This window comes from Rhipicephalus microplus, chromosome X, assembly GCF_043290135.1.
Source record: "Rhipicephalus microplus isolate Deutch F79 chromosome X, USDA_Rmic, whole genome shotgun sequence".
Lineage (NCBI taxonomy): Eukaryota > Metazoa > Arthropoda > Arachnida > Ixodida > Ixodidae > Rhipicephalus > Rhipicephalus microplus.
In genome coordinates, this window is record NC_134710.1 from 149211801 (window position 1) to 149232865 (window position 21065).

General features: G+C 44.9%; 1 protein-coding gene across 1 annotated transcript in view; it reads left to right on the forward strand.

The window, feature by feature from the left end:
• LOC142776896 (uncharacterized) overlaps nucleotides 1–5307 on the forward strand; it is a 50604-nt gene extending 45297 nt beyond the window's left edge. The window contains exons 9-11 of the mRNA XM_075881226.1: nucleotides 1326–2933; nucleotides 4940–5026; nucleotides 5281–5307. Of these exons, the coding sequence (XP_075737341.1) occupies nucleotides 1326–2933; nucleotides 4940–5026; nucleotides 5281–5307 (1722 nt within the window). The remainder of the gene's footprint in view (nucleotides 1–1325; nucleotides 2934–4939; nucleotides 5027–5280) is intronic.
• The last annotated feature ends 15758 nt before the right edge of the window (nucleotides 5308–21065 follow it).

Here is a 21065-nt window from a genome sequence, read left to right on the forward strand (position 1 = left end):
CGATGAAGTAAAAAAATGCTTAAGGTCCGTATAGATTAGGCACTCATTCAAAAACACCAGACAGTCGAAATTTCTACAACCCTTTATTCCGGCGTCTATCGTTATCGTGTCAAATTATGGGGACTTTGAACTCTACCAATTAAAAAAACACCTTAGGCAGGGGTATAGCCAGAAATTTTTTTTAGGGGGAGGGCGATTCAAGTATACTTTATGTAGGTCATGCATGCATTTATATGTGTGCGTAAATATATACACAAGCAAAGTTTGGAAATTGCCCCGCCGCGGTGGTCTTGTGGCTAAGGTACTTGGCTGCTGACCCGCAGGTCGCGGGATCGAAGCCCGGCTGCGGCGGCTGCCCTTCCGATGGAGGCGGAAATGTTGCAGGCCCGTGTGCTCAAATTTAGGTGCATACACGTTAAAGAACCCCAGGTGGTAGGAATTCCAGGAGCCCTCCACTCCTCATAATTATAGCGTGGTTTTGGGACGTTAAACCCTACAAATCAATCAACCATAGTTTGGAAATTATTTAGAGGGTGGCGGAGGGTTTTAACTTTCTAATTCCCCACCCCCAGCACACACACACATACGCTCACCTTCGCCCAGGAGACTTAGGCATCCAAAGTTCATTAAGTTCGCTAAGAAAAAAAAAAGGAACATATCGCGAACTCGTGTGTTTGGTTTCCCTTTGCAGCAGGCTCATGCAAGTATAGAATGCCTGAGACAATAAAATATTGCTATACTATTAGCTTGCGATGACTTCCAAGTGGCCCGTTGTAAATGCGCGTACTTATACGCGATAAGAATAAGCACCCACGCGAATAGCATTATGTAGTCCACAGTGTTATAATGTGAGACTTCCATCGACAGCGCTGCTACACAAAGGGCGCTGCTGATAAAAGCCTGTGCACGAGGACACAGCGATTAAAGTAGGCTTAGTCTGATTACGACCATATATAAGGCAGCTCCACATGCGGTCGTTAATGTCTCAAGATATATAGGCGTCCGTCGCACGTTAAGTCACGATTTTGTTATTTCACTCACAAGCTGAAGTTTTTTTTAATATTTGGAGTCTATAAAACTGTTTGGAATTATTTCACATGCCTTTTTATCCACTTGTAAATAGATAAAATAGAATGGAAGTGTGGATATAGTAAGTTGAAAAAAAATTAAAGGACATTGAGAGCTGGTGCTGAACAAAGACATCAACTGCTGCGAGCACAGTGTTTGCAATTACAAATCAAAGACTAAAGTAGGAAATTTCTATTATTGCAAAATAAGGACTGTCCTTATTTGTATTACAATTTTATTTTCTTTTTACACTATAGACTGGTATTGACAATGTCAGCTGGACACCAAGGCCAAGCTGTCAAGTCCCCTACAGGCCGCAAGTGTCTTTTGAAGCACCGACAGTGACAGTCTTCATCGGCGATTTGGAAGTGGTCTCAGAATACGACGATAAGGTCCAAAAGACGCAGCAGAACAGCTTGTCTAGTTTGACAAAACTGAAACCAAGCTTTCAGCCAAAGCAAAGCCACGTCCACCACCACCACAGTCAAGTCAGCACTTGCTCCAGAGCCCAACCGCTAAACGAACCTGGCAGCAACCGCGATCAAGTGGGTGACCATTTATCGAGCCCTCAAGTGCGCATGAACACGTCAGCAGCCGCGTTCCCTGCTGTGGTAGAATGGCTGAATTCATGCGTGTCCCCTGTGGTGCAGAAAGCAAAAAACGAAATAACCACGAGAAAAACGGTGTCATTCACAGAAGTTCGCCAAGCTATACGCACCGACGTGATGAGCTACAAGACAGAAACAATGACCCTCGCGGGAACTGCGAGGTCACAGCAAACTCTGCAGGGACAACAAGCAGGCTGGGCAGCTCCCATTGCGCACAATACTCGTTGTGTATCTGAAGGCAAAACTTCCGAGGAAGCTGGAAGTAAGCCTACGAACCATGTGACAGTCGCGCATCTACGGGAGAAGACGTTCACGCAACTTGGCGCAAGTGCTTCTGCACAGACGGTTCATTATGCCTCAAGTGGTGAGGCCACCAGAAACACAGTACCTGGTCACATAAATGTGGTACTGCAAGTGCCGAAAGCGTCCGCGCAGTTTGAAGATAAGCGGAGCAGCTTTAGCGCTCCCGCGCAGAATATCAATGATGCTTCTTGCTGTGAAAATCATGGAAATGCAAAAGGTGGAATCCTCGCCCAGGCTCGGACTGCGATGCGACAGGGCGACCCATTCACGCAACTTGGTGAATTGAAGGGCGTGTCGACAATGGCAGCACAGGACATGCGTGACTTCGCACGGTGCCCAACTTCTCCGTCTTCGGGTGGTAGGCAAGTAAAGGAAACTAATACTGATCAATCAGCACAGAACGCTTCTTCCATGCTGCTCAAAGGAAAGTGGAACCCAGCGATTTATTTATCACGGAACACGCCACCATACGACAACACAAGGAAACTCTGTAAATATGCGCAGGCAGCGAGAAAACTCAAGTTCGAAGAGCACCGGCAAGCAGTCGTTAAGCCACATCTGCATCATCCAGTCAAGCTGGTCAGGGAGATCCTGCCACCCAACAAGGCAAATAATCACCAAAAAATCACTTTTAACCACCACTCAGCAGCACAGCCATGCCCGGCTCCTCAAATTAAGCCTAAAGTGGCCAGTTTGTCGATTATCAAGACAAAAAAGGAAAACAGGATCACTTTCGAACAATACTCCTCACACAAGCTTGTAGCAACAGGCGCGACAAAAGCTCTTGCTAGCCCAGGTGAGAAAGCTTACCAAGATGAAGAAGCCAGCTATTCGTGTACTACCAACATTCTTGTAGACGAGAATGCAACAGACCGAGAGATCGCCTGGCAACCCTTGCAGTCAACGCCGAAGGAAGCAGATGACCTCACGCCATTATGCAGCACACACCTGGAGGTAAGCATAATATATTTGTTCTTGCGCTAAACAAACTAGAAATACTTGTTTAGGGGCACTTTAAGATGCATGAAAAACTAACTTTTTATTCACATCGATTCAACTAGAGCAGTTAGCCAAAATACCTCATTCACTAAGTTATCTACTGAGGTGAGCGATTTAGCCACCCTACAGCAGCATATGGCAGAATGAAACGAGAACGGCTTGACCTAAACGCAGGTGCCATGGCTGAACTATTGACTATTATAAGCGGTATTTCTTGCTTTCTGTCTTATCAAGAAACAAAGTCACGGAGAATGAATGATATGGCTTCTGTGCCGAAATAAAATGAGCATTCACGCTTTACCAGAACTTGCCTCCTTGTATAACGGTGATAATTTTCATTACTGACTTATTTTCTACTATCTATTGCCTGGCACAATTATGCAACTCCAGTGAATACCTTTTTTCAATTGTAGTGTGACCTATATCACCTCAAAAGCACCACCTTACTTGCAATCAACCACGTCTAACTGATTTGCCAGTAGTTTCTCTCATAGTAACTGGTATGATCTGTAGCACAACACGATCGTGCCTTACAGAAACTTAAGTCCATCTTGCCTGACCCTCATTTTATTCCTCACTATGCATATCACATGGCAATAGGACATAGTTTTTTTTTATATATTAACATTCTCAGCTGCTTCACAGAGTGCCCATTAGCGATTGTTGGAATTGTCAGTATACGCATTTGAATTATGACTAAAGGCTTGGATGTGGATCATATGTTTATATATCACCAAAAAGGGGCGGAATTTCGTACAATGTTTAACCGTATTAGCTCGTAAAGGCGTCATAAAGAAGAGTGTTTAATTCATCTTTGTAAGCTCTCTCCTGTATTCTTAAAACAGTTTCTCTATTTAGCGAAGAATATTCCAAAGATTCTTTTCAACAGCAGAACTGTTTAAGCTTGCAATCTCTGTTCAGGCCGAACGTTAACTGTCATAACCGTGCCTCCACCCTTAAAGTTTAAGGTGTCTAACGTGGTGATGTGGAAAGGAGAAAAGAGTAGGAGAAAATAAACTTTCATGGAAAGACGAGATTCAAATTCGTGTACCCATGATACGAAAGAGAACGTCAATACGAGTACTATGCTCCCACGCACGTAGAGCATGCACTTATGGGAAGCATATGATCGAGTTGTTGTAAGGATTTTTGGGGGGAACTTACTATCAGCTAGAGAATGTGCAAGCGAGAAAAAGTGGAAGCGAGAGCCCAGACAGTGAATAAAAAGGGGGGGGGGGGGAAGAAAGAGTGAGATATTGAAGGCGAGATAGAAGTAGAGCGCGAGAAAGAGAGATAAAAAACACAAAAGAGATACCCAAATATGAAAAAAAAGAAAGTGGCATGGCCGAGGCAATCCAACTCAGATAGGCACGGTCTCAAAGCGAACACAAAGAAATGGCACACACTGAGTTAGGTGCTAAAAGTTGGGCGTGGCTTTGCTAAAGAATCGCTACTCCTTTGCTTAGCTAATCCACCCCAGCTCTGCTGGTCATTGGTAATTTGCCTTAATTTTTCATCCGACTTGCTCATGATGACACGCAATGAGGTGTTTTAACGATAGAGAAGTTAAAGAAGCTGTCATTAAGTGTCTATAAAAAAGGACGCCACAGAACAAATGAATGAAGGTTGCAGCAACCTTACGATAGGGTGTGCCTTCTTGGGTGAATTGGAAAAGCCTTCTTGCAGCCTTGCGCCTTACAGTGGCAAAATAAGGTACGCAGCAAAGGACAAACGAGAGGGCTCTATAGGCGAATTTTATTGAAAAGTATTTCGCGTGCACGAGTCTTTTTCTGCGAGCCTTACCTCGCCGGTGTCTCAGAAAAGCGTAAGTCTACCAGCTTGCAGTATGCTGACTCTACTTGCCCATGGCGCATAACTTCAAAAGTTACACGAATTTACCGGACAGCCTTACAATGTCAGTATCATTTTTAACTTACAGTCAAACTAATATGTTTTATTAGGTGATGCACAAATCACCTCGAAACGAAGCAAGCACCCGGAAGTGTTGGACCATTGCAGAAGTTGACAGCCTGCTCAAACAGAAGAAGGTAAGCACGACGATTTTCAGACCTATGCTCATTCAAAATAGCAGAAGATGGTTGGTTAATGCAGTCTTCTCCAAACCAAACGAATGCGTTCATAAGCAGCGCACAAAAGTAATTCACGGTCACCGATCACGAACTCTCGTCGAAGAGCCCTTGGTAAAATACTTGGTAGTTTACCCAATTTTTGCATTTAGAAAAATAGATAAAATGTTGCGTATTTCAATAAGACATCCTTGGATATCGTGGTGACTTTTCAGGTTATGTCACAAGTGAGATCAAGTTGAGCATGTGCAGTCCAATTATTGCTTCTTCTGTTTTCCATTTGGGAGATTTATACGATGGAAATACTCTTGGTTCCATTGGTTATTACATAATGTCGAGACGTACCGAACGACACCTAATCACTATGTTCCCAAGGGCACATCACAATGATGAATAATGTGACAAAATAAGATACATGATTAATAGAATCGTAATCTGTAGAATACACGCTCTAAGACTACTGTGTTTACATAGTCATAGAAATGCAGATGGCGCTTTTCTGCCAGCAAAACACGCCGTGAAAGGCTGCTCATGCGCCCATTGCTCACTTGCAAAAGCTGAAGCCTCAGCCCTTATGGGCATATACATTCTTTTGTAGAAATTTATTTATTTATTTATACCCCACAAGAAACCGAGAGAAGGAGACTACGCAAAGGGAGAAAATAAAGAAAAGCAATGAAGCCTACCTAGCTCAGCTCCTCCTTCAGGAGTGTGGCAGTTTGGGCTAGTGTTGGTATGAGGTGACGATACTGATAGCGCGAGAACAAAATGACGAACAAGAGACAAGAAGGACATGAGCACTAACTTCCAACTGAGTTTATTGCGCAGAGCGCGAAAACATATAGAGGAGACAGTACACCATGTGATAAAAACCATGTGGCACGAAGAGCAATACATGAGTAAGCGGGGAAAAACAAAAGCACAGAAAAAGGCAAAGAAAATTCTATAAGGAAACGAAACAGAAAACTAAAAGTAATGTAACTACTTTCGCGCACCGAAACCTTCGAGGAACCTTAGTGCCTTCTCAGACAGAAACACGGGAGGGTTCTTGCTCATGCATGACACCTCTTCGCGTGCCATCTGCGCGGCCTCGACGATAACTCGGGTACGCTCATCCCTTTGCTTATACAGCGTCACTGTGTCTATGAAAAGAGGCACACAGTTTCACTCAGTGCAGTGCTGAGCAGGGAAACCATTTTTCCCGTTTCTAACATTGTTGGTGTGTTCTCTCAGTCGATCGTTCAGACAACTTCTGGTCGTTCCGACATAACAAGCACCACATGCAAAGGGGGTCCTATAGACAACTTCCCTGACACAGAGCGAAGGAAGGAAGAGGCCCGCGTAATTGCGGATCACAGAAAAAACAGATACCCAAAAAACTTCATTCGAGCCTGCACCCGCCACGACAGCAACAGAGGATTCGAAAACCCCAATCAATCTTAATTGGCAGCCCCCCGAAAAGCGTACCGGTTTCATATGTTCAGGGAACCAGCGAGATGTTGGCGCGGATCTTTAAGAAGGAAGGCGTTCCTTTCACGCACGTGCCTTCGTGTACGCTGGGCCGCATCCTCCCCAGCCCGAATGACCCGACAAAACTGGACCTGACAAAACCGGTGTCGTTTAGGAAATTCCGTGCGCCGAGTGCCCCTCGTTGTATATAGGCGAGATCAAAAACCCACCGGTACGACTGAAGCAACACGCCAACGATGTGCGGAAGCTCTACAAAGGGTGCAGCGCAGTCGCCGAACATGCTGAGACATTGGATCACCAGATACATTTCGAAGCGACGGCCATCCTTGAAAGCGAGCCGAAGTGGAGGAGAAGGTTGTTACTCGAGTCGTGGCACATACAGAGGACAGCCCATAACATCAACTACTCTCTCGGAACCCTTCCCTCAGTGTATAAAAGCGGACTGCTCTCCACGGCAAAACGAGAAAAAAAGAGAGAGAGGAGGGGGTCATTATCCACCCCGCGAATGCTTTGAAGATGCCGCTGCTACGTAGCCTCTCCAGTCACCACTGAGGAAGGAACTAAGTCAGTTTCAAAACGTCAAATTTCTTCAAAACTTTTGGTTGGGGTCTGAATCATCTCTCAGTTTCATACATAACCAGCGAGACTTCGGTCGAATGTTTACATTCAACTTCCCGGGAGCATGTCCTATACCTGTTTCTATGCTTAACTCTGCATTCAGTTGATGACTGCTTTTTCAGGGGGTTTGTAGATTTGGTGAGACTGATTAATTTGAACGGTGCAGAGAACAGGACACGAACTCCCACACATTTTCCGATTTTCTTAAGCCGGTGTGATATCTGGTGTTTGTATAGAACAACGGCTATTTTTTCAATTTCTATCCGTGTTGCTCGGAATCTGACCCTGCCTCTGCTCTCTCCCATTGGTCTGCAGGACAGTCTTGCTGAGGCGTTTATCGCTTCTGTTGCTGAGACTATCCTGCGGACCAATAGGGCAGAGCAGAAGCAGAGACAGGATCTAAGGAACACGGATACAGAGCATGAAAGGATAGCCGTTGTTCCGTACGAATACCAGATATCACACAGGCTCAAGAAAATCGGAAAACGTGCGGGAGTTCGTGTGCTTTTCTCTGCACCGTTCAAATTAATCAGTCTCAGCAAATCTACAAACCCCCTGATAACGCAGTCATCAACTGAATGTAGAGTTAAGCACAGAAACAGGTATGTGACATGCTCCCGGAAAGTTGTCTATACGACCCCCCTTTTTTGCCATACTTGGTATGCCAGAACGACCGGCAGGTGTCTGAACGATCGACTGAGAGAACACGCTAACAATGTTAGAAACGGGAAAGATGGTTTTCTTGCTCAGCACTGTACTGAGTGCAACTGTGTGCCCCTTTTCAAGGACACAGTGACACTGTACAAGCACAGGGATGAGCGCACCCGAGTTATCGTCAAGGCCGCGCAGATGGCACGCGAACAGGTGTCACACATTAGCAAGCCCTTCGTGTCTCTGTGCAAGCCCTCGGTGTCTGTCCGTGAAGGAACTAAGGTTCCTCGAAGGCTTCGGCGCGCCCAATTAGTTAAGTTACATTTATTTTTTTGTTTCGTTTTCTTATAGAGTTTTCTTTGCCTTTTTCTGTGCTTTTTTTTTCTAACGAAGTGACTTTGAAAGAGGAAAAGGAAGAAAAAAGCGCAGTTCTGTTACTGTCTCTCTCAATGGAGGGCACCTCCACAGTTCTGCGCAGGGAATGGGGGAATGGGGATTAAAGAGACAGAAGAAAGGGGTAAGAGAAGGGTGGTGAAAATCATTTGATTGCTCGTATCAAGCACGCGCGCAAGAAACCCAACGCAGCAGACGCAATAGACAAAGACCGCCGATAAGCCGGGGATAGGAGATGCACCCGTGATAGGAAAGAAAAAAAAGAAAACAAGAAAAAAACCACTGGACAAGTGGAAAGAAGTTAGGGCCTTCCCAAACTGATAGAGAACGGTAGAGAGGGTCTGCTCCGAGAGCGCAACGCGCCAACGAAGGCCAGGAAAGAAAAAATTGACCCCGTATCAGCATGTAATCTGCAAATGTCATCGATAGTCTTGCGTGTAAAGAGAGTGAACAAATATTTTATTATTCTGCGCAAGAAAACCGGTGAATGGTATTTTAGAGGCGCTGCGTTAGAGTGCCTCGAGCGTGCAGCGGAGGCAAACGAGCGCTTTAAGCGACGCCATACGTGAGACATGAGCGCTACCTGGCAGTCTTCTTGCAAATCAAAGCGCGTGTTTTGGGACGGGTGTGCGCCCGTCTCAGAGGTGATAAGGTGAGAAACGCAAGGCGACGGGTAGGTGCCACCACTATCGCGTCTTAGCAGAGCATTGGAAACACTCACCTTTTCATGCAAGCGTTTAGTGGTCAGCGCAGCAGGATAAGTGCTACGGTCTTTAAAATTACTTATGTATGCATTTTCTAGTAAAAGATGCACGTGCAGAATATATACGTGTTGTTATCGTGCCTCAGACTTGTGCAATAATTGCTTATTAATTGACAATTTCACAAGTATGAATGCTAAAACTTGAGAAACATTGGTGGTTTCGAGTACCCGAGGCTGTTAGGAGTGGACAAACAGACAAATGTACAGACAGACAGACAGATGGACAGACCAAAATTTTTGCGTCGAAGGTCCCCAAGAAAAACTATCGCCTTTAAAAAAAAGCAGTCAAGCAGCTCGGAGCAGCGTCTGTAAACTAGGTCTTGTTGGACTCCGAGGAGGCGTGGGGCGCGGCGCAATGTGTTCTCGCACGAAGCAACTGACTCTGAATGGGGGGGGGGGGGGGGGGTGAACGAGAAAAAGGAGAAATAAGCGCACGTGCACAAGAAGAAGTACGGTATGCCACTCGCAGTCGACTGGGACTATCACCAAGAAGGCCAGCGGTGAAGTGATGTGCACATTTTAACACGGGCCAGAGTGGAACTCACGATATCAAGCCGATTCGTTCAGAGAGATGCCAAAGCGTTCAGCCATGGCCTCGAAGGCCAGTAGGGGCACAACAGTGAGATTGCGCTCGTGGGAGCCACCTGGTAGGGCCCTGAACGCCACTCGAAGTCCTGCAGCAAAAGCACTGAGGCTGTCGTTCTTCGTTTGACGGTCACGTTGCTGTGAGGTCGAAGAAGTGGGCTCAGTCGTCGTGCTTGTTGTGACGGTGACAGAAACCGGCGGTTGTGAGAAAGCGAGCGGTGTCTGCATCGCCGTCAAGCGCTTTTGGACGACGGTAGGGGCCAGCTGAGCTGTGGATGAGGGCGGGGCCGTCGTTGTTGTAGTGGGGACGATGGGCACACTCATTGTAGGACGAGGGGTGGCCTCCGAGGTAGTGTCACCGGTACCGGCGAGCGCATCTCGGAAGGAGCGTCCCTTGATGATGGAGGCGTTGCTGCCAGGAGTCCTAGCATACTGCAGCGCTTGGCAGCGAGTCACATTGCCCTCGGTTGAGGCCATGATAACCGCGGCCCTGCGATAAAGCTACCAGGCTGGACAGCTGGACTCGGTTGCAGGGTGTTTCGCACTGCTGTTTATGAAACGAGGGTGTGCTGCACACGATCCTGGGGCGTGCTTGATGCCGCAGCGCACGCACTGTTTGTCCCGATAGCAGGTGGCAGTTGCATGCCCGAAGCAGCCGCAACGGGAGCACTGCAGGGGCCGGGGCTGACAAGGTCGACCTGGGCACCTTTGCTTGTAAAGCAGTATATCCGGCGGGACAGTAGTCCCAGGGAAGGTGAGGGTCAGGCAGTTGCCTCTGCGTACACCGGACACGAGGGGCACAGGTGATGCAATGTTGTCGGCGAGGTCCTCGAAGGGGATCGTTGGGTCCACTACAAAGACCATGCTAACACAGGTGTTCAGGTCGAGTTGTTTGGCTCGAACTTTGGTCGCGCAGATCGCTACAACCTGAAGTAGGGCAGTCAGATCAGCGGTAGGGTAGGTGTCGACAGAACAAGGTTGCGCCGAAGATCGACCCGCACATCGCTGGGTGGCTGGGAACTCCGAAAGGAAGGCGGCGATCGCATCTCCCAACCAAGCCAGGAAGTTGGCCTTCTTCCCGAAAGGCCGAAAGACGATGGTGGCCGCACATCCACTCGAAGGAGGGTCACCAACAACGTGCGGACCGTCAGAACGTGGAGGCGTGCTTCGGGGCACACCGCGCTCACTGGAGGCGGACGCCGTTTGATCAGCGGTCGCAGTAATTGAAGGAGATGAGGAAGTGTTGTTGCCAGGAGGGTATCCTTCGCAGATAGCCAAGGCCGTGGCAGGAGATGAGCAAGCTCCGGTGTGCGCTTTCGCTTTGCTCGAAACCGGGAAGAGGGCAGCAGTGTGAGGGCTGCTGACTTTCTGCGGCTGGGTTCTCTTGGAGCGTGCTGCCCTGGATTGTACCTGCTGCTGCTGTGCTGGCACTGAAAATGATGCCGAGGCTACCACGACGGCATCCTGATATGTTGTTTTTTTCCGGTTGCCTCACTGAGGTGCCATATCTAGCCCTTAAAAGGGCTGCGCGCTAAGAGCGCTGCGCGAAGATCGGGGTAAGGACGGGAGCGCAAAAACATGCATCCTTCTTGGTTGAAATCTCATCCGCCCTTTTTTTTCCTTACTCCTGCATTGCTCTTTGTGCCACATGGTTTTTCTCACATGGTTTACTGTTTCCTCTTTATGTTTTCGCGCTCTCAGTTGAAAGTTAGTTAGCAATAAACTCAGTTGAAAGTTAGCACTTGTGTCCTTCTTGTCTCTTTGCCGTCGTTCTGTTCTCGCGCTATAACTATCGTCCTCCTTCAGGCTTCGAATCACTTGCATGAAGCTGCCATACTGTTTATTAAAGTATGCTGTTCACATGGCTTAATCTTGCGCATGTGCACGTGTTTCCAAAATGCTTCCTTAAATATATGCCCAAATTCTCTTAAAGAGTAAGTATACCGAAAAGTGTGCTACACATATCACTCAAATCATTTTTCAATCACTTTTTCTTTTCCTTGTAACGCACAGTCGTGTTGACCGTCGCTCGCCACTTAAGCCGGCAGGACATTTTCGTTGCACAATTTAGATATATTTGTCATACGCACCTCAGTAAACTTGAGTATAAGTTTGAGTTAGCTCAGTATCACTCATGAACAGTTAAAGCAGGTCACTAATTGAGATCGATTGTTATAGCTCTTGTTCTGAACACTTTTCAAGTGCACATTCACCCAATAAAATAAGCCAGTTCGTTCTTTTCTTTGCCCTTGCGGCGAAAGTGCCATTATCGTTTTCCTCGCGTATATGTAATCGCCATGATCTGTAAATATACTACTTTTTCTTCGTTTAAACGAAACCACGGAGCAAAGAGCAATTTTAAGTGAGAAACCTCGACATAACCAAGTCGGTGAAACTGGCAATGTACTTCATTATAAAAAAACTTCATGAAATTGAAATATGAAACTTTATGCAAAGTCGTAATCACCAATTGCTTCTCTTTTTTTTCTTTTTCACTGATGTTTTATGGTCACAAATTTGTGACAAAAATTAAATATACGCTTTTAAATCGATAATTTTGTTCTTCGCTATGCAGGCGTTTAACTTGATAACGTTTATTGATACCAGAATAAACTATTTCTGACCAGCCAACTTCCGAGTTTATAATAATAAAAGTAGTGTATAATAAGTAATAATTGCCTCTGTTTTAGGAGCCGAAACCATGATATGTTCGCAATGGCAGAGCCAGGGGTGTGCGCACCGGGCCTGTGTACCTCCTCCTCCCCCCTATCATTTTTCTGTTTTGCCAAGGAATAGAGGTCACAAAAACAACACTCGACCACATCTGCCTCATGGCTACGAATTCATATGAAGGGGGTGCCTCCCTCTTCCGAAAAAGATTTCTATTTACGCCCCTGTATGATCGTGAGGGACCCTATGATGGGTGACTCCAGATTATTTTCGACCACCTAAAGTGCGTAAAGGTGAACATAAATGTTTTTTTTTCAATTTTGCACCTATCGAAACGCAGCCGCCGTCGTAGGGAAGCAAACCCGCACCCTTGAGCTTCGCAGTAGTGCGGCAACTTTCATGCCTCCTGCTGTTTCCTGGGTAGTCTCTGCGTAGGTTTCATGACTAAAGTAGTACGCTCTGCTGTAACCTAAGGCACAAGATTGCAAAATAGGTCTGCGTAGAAACGCTTTCGCTTGACTAATTGGCTCATTTTTTGAGTGTCACAGAAACAAGGCTTCGGAAATGTGACCCTGCATGCTTAAGGCATAAATCGCAGTTGCTCGCGACAGATGTTGTCACACACGTCATGGAAAGTGATCGAATTGAAGGCCACTGACTTGGAGTGAGGGAGGAAATTGTTTTTCCGAGTGTTCGAGTACGTTGCTGCAAATTTAGCCAGTGCAACGGCACATGCAGAGCACTGAGAACGAGAAACTAATTGTTATCTTGTTCTTTGAATGAATGATTCCCATGCAGCACTTCATGCTATCCACGTGCACTGGTTTGATTCCGCAGAAGTGTGCTGGGGTCAATACAAATTGAACTAAATACATTTGCTCGATTATGTACATACGTGTCCGTTGATCAAGGGAACACCTGTGTGCACAGCATGCTTAGATTTTCCTATCTTACGGAGGCATAGTAGCTTAAATATCCGTCAAACTATAGTGGTAGTTGAAAGTTCTTACTCTTATTGACACACTGATGATGTGCATGAAGACTGTTCTCATAACCACTTGCTGTTAGAGGGCCAGCAATATTGATGGTGTGTATTCGAGTGTTCCCTTCAACAGTGGATGCTACTGTACATGGTTTCTCTAGCCATTATAAAGGGCTTTAAATGTTATTGAACAATCCGTGCTTGAGCTAAATCTAAGCAAACAAAAAAGCAAAAAAAAAACAAAACAAAACAAAGAAAGCTGTTTTCCAGAAACTCCGCACTGTGTGCCAAAATAGCACTGACATTTTTGAATGATTCGCCATTCACACCTGATAAATGGTTCAGAAACAAAAAAAGCACAATTTTAACAGCCATTTGAGATATAATGCCCAATGTACAATGTTCGTTATTTTTTTAGACTCAATAAATATGCATTTTGTTCTACTTTGGGAAAAAAAGGCCTATCAACAATGTGGCACATATATCGGTGGAGGTAACAACTAAGGACAATGGGTATATTTTCTATATTCAGTTGCAACCACGCTTTTCTTGATTTATGTAAGAACTATAGTGACAACCCAGATGACGTGACACCAGTAATGACAGAATAAAGAAAGCCTAGGAAGAAACGCAAAGAGGCGAAGCTGCTGGTTAGGATCGGGTAACATAATATCTGCTGAAAGACGAAGGATAGATTTTGTTAGAAAAACTAGCCACCCTCTTTACAAAGTGTCTCCTGACAGAATAGGTACCAGATTTTCGGAAGAATGCTAGCGTCGTCTTAATGCATAAGGAAGGAGATAACAAGGACATGAAGAATTACAGATCGTTCAGCTTGCTCTCCGTCTTATACAAGCTGTTTACAAAGGCTAACAGAATCAAGACAACATCAGAATTCAATCAAACAAAAAAACAATCATGATTTCGAACAGGCTACTCAACAATCGACCACTTTTATACTATCAATCGTGCAATAGAGATATGCTCAGAATACAATCAAGCATTACACATAGCGTTCATATAGATTACGAGAAGGCATTTAATTCAGTAAAAATATCAGCACTCATGCAGACATTGCGAAATCAGGGCATAGACAAAGAATATATAAACATCCTGGAAAAAATCTACAGAGGATCAACTGCCACATAGTGCTCCACAAAGAAAGCGACAGAATACCACTCAAGAAGGGTGTAAGACAGGGGGACATAATCTCCCCAATGCTATTTACCTCGTGTTTACAGGAGGTTTTCAGAGGCCTAGAGTGGGAAGAGTTTGGGATAAGAGTTAATAGAGAATATACTTAGTAACCTGCGCTATGCCAATGACATTACATAGCTAAGTAACTCAAGGGACAAATTGCAGTTCATGATTACTGAACTAGACAAGGAGGGTAGAAGGGTAAGTCTTAAAATTAATCTGCACAAAACGAAAGTAACGTACAACAACTTCAGAAGCGAATGGCGCTTAGAAATAGGTAGAAGTGCACTTGGTAGTAGGGCACTTGATGTTGCAAAAGAGTACGTCTAGTGAGGAGAGGTAGTAACCGCGGAGTAGAAGCACGAGATTGAATTAACTAGAAGTATAAGAATGGGGTGGAGAACATTCGGCAAGCATTCTCAAATCATTAATGGTAAATTACCACTACCCCTCAAAAGGAAGGTATACAACAGCTGCATCCTACCGGTACTTACCTACGAAGCAGAAACCTGGAGGATAACAAAGAGGGTTCAATTTAAGTTGAGGACGATGCAATAGCAACCAATAGAAAATAAAATGATAGGTGTAACCCTAAGGGACAGACATAGAGCAGAGTGTATCAAGGAATAAACTGGTGTTAAGGACATCATAGTCCAAGTCACGAATAAGAAATAATGGTCATGGGCAGGGCACGTTGCCGAATGTAAGACAACCGCTGGTCATTAGGGATCACAGACTGGATTCCAAGAGAAGGCACACAGGTGAGGGGGAGACAGAAAGTGCGGTGGGCAGATACATTAAAAAGTTTGTGCATGTAAAGTGACAGCAACAAGTGCAGGACAGAGTTGCCTGGCGGATCATGCGAGAGGCCTTTGTCTTGCGGTGGGCGTAGTCAGGCTGCTGATGATAATGATGGCGACGCCATTTCTCTTCAGGTATACACTGTGGCCCCTTCCAAGCTACCCTGCAAGGCGGCCGTGCCAAATAGCTTTGTTTGCATAATTATTCTAACAATTTTTTATTAACACCAAGTATTTGCCCTGTATCTGAGTCGTCTCTTGTAATGGCTATCTCACGCTCCTTCTAATAATTATCGTGCTAATAACTTATCAATCACTTTGTGAAAGTATATCTAGAATAGGTGGGGACACTTCATTGCCATCTATAAACTAGCGTATTGCAATTCTCATAACATGCTTCACATTTCAGGCTATGTTTGATAAAGAGAAGAGCAGACCAAGTGGCCCAAAATTCTACTCTGTCAAAGTTGTTATTGTACGACTGCCAATTGTTTGATCGCTGTGTAACATACATTTACTTTCGCTTCTGAATTTCCTTGTGTAATTTTGAACTTCAAACAGGAGCTGAAGTCTCATACAAAAGCTGGAAGCCTTGCTAAACGAAATGTTCTTGCCGACCCTCTCAATTACACAATCTTACTTTTGCACGCCTGGCCTCTATGGCTGCGTCCCCTCCACTATATTTACCACAGCATTCAGAGCAAGGATCAACATCTCTGGACATTATTTTTTGTAAGATTCGATTAAACTGCAGAGAAAAATACTTTTGAAAGATTTTTTTCTAAAATTCGGCCTCGACTTCTCTTTTTGGTAGTGCTTCATCTAATGCTGCTGCTTTCGATTTTAGCTACAAGTGCACTTGTAGCCACATTCGGTTTTCTGAGAACCACAACAGTGACCAGCTATACTTTCTTCCTTCTCCAGTTCCCAATCTTACAATATCATTTCCTTGCTTATTTTTTTATGTCAATTCATTTATTCACAATTTAATTTGCAATTACTCCACTTTTTCATTTATCACAGCCGCCTGCCACAACCATTTCTTTGACCATCCCCCAGAGGTGATTGCGCGGCCAAATACCAAGCGACAACTAATTGTGCTCCAACATCTCTTTATATATCGTATCAATATAAAAAAAAGAGACAACTAACCTACAATGAAACACCGTCTACCAGTAACGCATCTATTATGGCTACCGAATGACGAGCGTGTAGCACAAATCATTTCAATTTCTGCGTCCACTGCAGATAGCTCAACATCGGACAACGGCAGCAGCTGCACATGTGAGGTCACCCCTGCTCATCGAAAACTAGTATTATAGGTGCTGATGGCAGCTTCACTATGACATGAGCGCTCACCAACTAATCTTTCTTTGACATAAACTTTCCTGAATTCAGACTCACCCAATTTTTTTTCTCTCTCGAAGAGAAATAAATTCAGAAGTTATAGGCTTGAATATTTAGCTGCAGCACATATAGATTGATAAGTGGGTTTAACGTCCCAAAAGCACCATATGATTACGCGAGACACCTTAGTGTAGGGCTCCGGGAATTTAGACCACCTGGGGTTCTTCAATGTGCACCCAAATCTGAGCACACGGCCCTACAGCATTTCGCCTCCAAAGAAAACGCAGCCGCCGCAGCCGAGATTCGATCCCGCCACCTGCGAGTCAGCAGCCGAGTGCCTTAGCCACCAGACCTCCGCGGCGGGGCAGCTGCAGCACCTATAGCATCTGTAAGTGCAGCCGACGTTATTTGTGCACAGGAACTTCTAATTGCACTCCCCTATTCTCCAATGTAACAACACGTGTAAAGCCGGCCTGAATAGAGTTAGTGTATATGCTCCCTATGGGAGCATATACATTAACTCTATTCATCACTGTATTACTCTATTACTGTATATGCATACAGTATATATGTATATATATGTATATATATATATATATATATATATATATGTATATATATATATATATATATATATATATATATATATATATATATATATATATATATATATATATATATATATATATATATATATATGTATATGTATATATGTATATATATATATGTATATATGTATGTATATGTATACAATAACATATACAGGTAGCATTTACAGTATCTGTAGGCCTGAAAACTGTAAAGGCCATAGGTCTGAGTGAGTGAGTGAAACAACTTTATTGACGATCCGGCATAGAGGGGGAAGGGGTAGGGGGATTAAAGCAAGACACTAGCTTGCTCGGACGTCCCGGAGCAGCAACATACTCGCGTCAAACCCATGGGGGTGCCGCTTTCGGCCGCTGGCGTTCCAGGATGCTAAGCACGTGCTGGACCACGTCTCTTTGGTTGCCTGGCTCTCGGCTGATGATTTTGCTGCTTATGGCAGTTGGCAATACTTCTTGGTTACCCGGCGGTGGTGCACAGTGTCAGAGGAGGTGTCTCTGGGTGGCTCGTGCCTTCTTGCAGTGTTGGCATACATCAGTGGTGTAAACCTCCGGGCAAACGTGCTTTGGCCAGACGGGGGTCCATATGGCTTGTACTTGCAACTGCCGTAGTGTGGCTGCTTCTCTGCGTTGTAGGTCTCGGTGAGGCGGTGGGTAGAGGCGTCTGCTCGTTCTGTACCACTGCGGAACGTCGGCGTAATTTGTGATAAAATACTCTCCGTCTTCGGAATCGGGTCATTGCGGCTCCGAGGAATGCGTTGACAGACCCGCGGCTAGTTAGCGCGTGTGCCTCCGTATCTACCTCCTCGTTGCGGTTCGGGCCAAGCTCAGCTCCCCGGCGTGCGCAGGTTACCACTTGACGGTAACGGCAAGAGTATGTTCAACTATAGCAAGACCGGAAACCAACGTCACTAGGTCTCAGAAAACTTTGAATCTCCAGCGATTCGTTCTTGTATATATTCGGTCGATCTGCACAGTATGTGAGCGCGTTTTAAAAGACGCCAGATGTCTTAATTCAAGGCTACCTGCCGAATAATCGGAAGTATTTAGCTTTTTCTTGCATCTCGTGGTCCATAAACTTTTAACGCTGACTGCACCTCAGAACTTCCACTTGCCCTCTCACCAACCACTTCTCAGTGCTGTGAAGGTGCGCTGAGCTAATATCGAGATACAACATAAGATATTGACACAAGTATTTGACACACATGCGAAATACCATATCAGAATAAATGTGTCCGATACGACTTTTGTCTTTCTATCTTTAATTGCTGTTGCAAATTTGTGGTTCACTTACAAACTTGCTCTTCAGTTTACAGCGAAAGCTGTTATGAGATCACAACTCTGGTCACGTGCAGTTGTCTGCCGCTGCCCGTGTCTCTAACCACCTCGCTCGAAATCGGAAGAAAAAAAAACCTAGCACCAATGAGACAATGGGGCTCGATACCTGGGCCGCTGGGTGCCAGCCCGGGATTCCACCACTGAGCCACATAAGTGCTTGGGACTCGTTGGCAAACTTGCCTTAGGCAGGCTTGATGTCGGGAAAGCAATTGCGTTAATACGCCTTATAAAGCGTTTTAAAACAGCGATAGAACAACCAGTCGTCGTGCAATAAGAATAGCGTAACGATTGGGTCGTCCGATGCACCAACACATTACAAAAGGTTGTTTTTGTTCCCCTACTAATTAAGGTGCATACCCACTTAAACCATAATTCCTCATCATCGTCAGCCACTGCATTAACCATTGGCACAAAATTCTTTACAAGCATTTAGCGGATACCACGATTATCAAAAGAATGATGAAAAATAGCATAGCGAATGTCAGTCACCCTACTAACCAGAAATTATTACTATAAATTCCGTAGTGGGTATCAAGCAAGTGTGATTGCAGCAGTTACCCAATGTGTGTTTTGAAAAGACCGCCCTTCTTGCTTTCGTTGTGACTGTGCTGCACCTACAGCGCAGGCCTGGCATTTTTTATTTAGTTCTAGAGGAACGCACACACTTTCCGCTTGTGGCCCGCGGCCCACACAGGATACATACATATATATATATATACATACATACATATATATATACATATATATATACATATATATATATATATATATATATATATATATATATATATATATATATATATATATATATATATATATATATATATATATATATGTGACGCTATGATGAATGGGAGACGTGGCCTGGCTCATACGCCATGTTTATTCTATTCTCTCTTCTTCTTTCTAGCCTCTACTTCTAACTCCTAACCATCGCTACCTTCTTACATTACCATCGCTAACTTCTTACGTTACAGGATTCCCCCTCCCTCCAGAAGAAGTCGCGTCAGACACTTAACAAAACAACAAAAACGGGTGTTCAAGCGAGCGAAAAATGTCAAAATGCACATTAGTTCCATTTCAGAAGGGAGTGCTTTAACTCGCACAAAAAATCTACCGCAGAGGAAAGCAGTCCGGTCATATCTAAGAGAACTCGGGTGGACGAGGCTGGCTGTTGCGTCCTGGATGGCATAACCCCGCCCTGCACATCTGCACTGATGATGACACGACTTGAGGTCTTGTGAGGAACGAACAAGGCTTGAAATCTGTGTAGCATTGGATCGACGGATGTTTTTGGCATCGGATCCAGCGCCGTCGTGGCAACAGACGCTTTGCTTCTAGTCGGCGTGCGTGAGACCCAAGGCTGATGGGAGGAAGTCTTTTTTTCTCCGTTGTATACGTGGTAGCTTCATGCCTTTTTCGTAACTTTCTATGGCGTTCTCTCAGTTTGTTGGATAGCAGACACGGCCTGGAGAACTGGTGCAGAAAATTTTGTCGACGTTGCTTTCTGCGATAATGGCTTAGGCATTGGCTTTGTCTTTGCTTCTTTAATTGCTGTTGTCTCTTATGACCTTTAAGCCACAAGTGTACTCATGAGGAGGTTTTACTTGATCGTTGTTCTTGTTCGAGTAGTCGTTGTAGTTCCTGGGTTTCATGGAGTTGCCTTTGTTGAAATTGCTCGTTTTGTTGCGAAAGTTGTTCAGATGGGCATCTCTCAGGAACATTAGTCTGCTTTTCTTTGCATGGTGATGTGATTAGTAGATAGTCGGTGGTCGATACTGTACTGCTGGGCTTCTCTTGTGATGAAAGCATCGTGACAGACTGATGAGAAAGCTCCCAAGATGGTTGTGAGTCATCATTGATTGCAAATGCTTGTGTCAGTTGACAATGCGCCGGCGTTGGTGGATTCGAAATTCCTGCAGTGCTTTGACTCACATGTTTGTTATCACTTGACGATGAGAGCACAACAGACTTGGCTTCGGGTGGTACTGACGGCGTATGTTTTTCTTTTTGCAGCCTGATTAGGCTGAGAATATCTGTCGAACGACCCTGGTCCGGAACGTCAGGGTAAGGGCTGGTATTGTGAGAATTCACCAGCTCGTCACGCCTAAATTCTCTCGCACGTTCGAAACCGTCTCGGCCTTGTGGGTGACACGAAGCATCAAGGGATTCGGGTGGTTCAGTAAAATGTGAAGTGTTGTGGTGCAGTGAACACATTGAAAATGCCGATTTCATTGTTCTTGGAAAAGCCGGCTTTAGGTTTAGTCTTTTGGCAAAATGGTCTAGATTCCTTTCGGTATACGGAGGCTTTACCTTATCTGTTGCGACGTGCGAGTTGCCAGTCGGTGTTTGAATGCGTGTCGTTTTTTCGGAAGAGTCATATGATGGTACAATGCTGGTATATTTTCTCTGAGGTCTCGTTTGGAAAATAGGCTTACTGCAGGAAGACTTCGCGTAACTGTGATGGGCGAGTTGAAAAGCCTTCCGCTGATGAAGTATGAACAGGTCTTAATAGTATTCTTTGAAACGGGTGATCATTTCTTCTTTGATCTTTTTCCAAGACTCATCGTTCTCGAAGATGTGG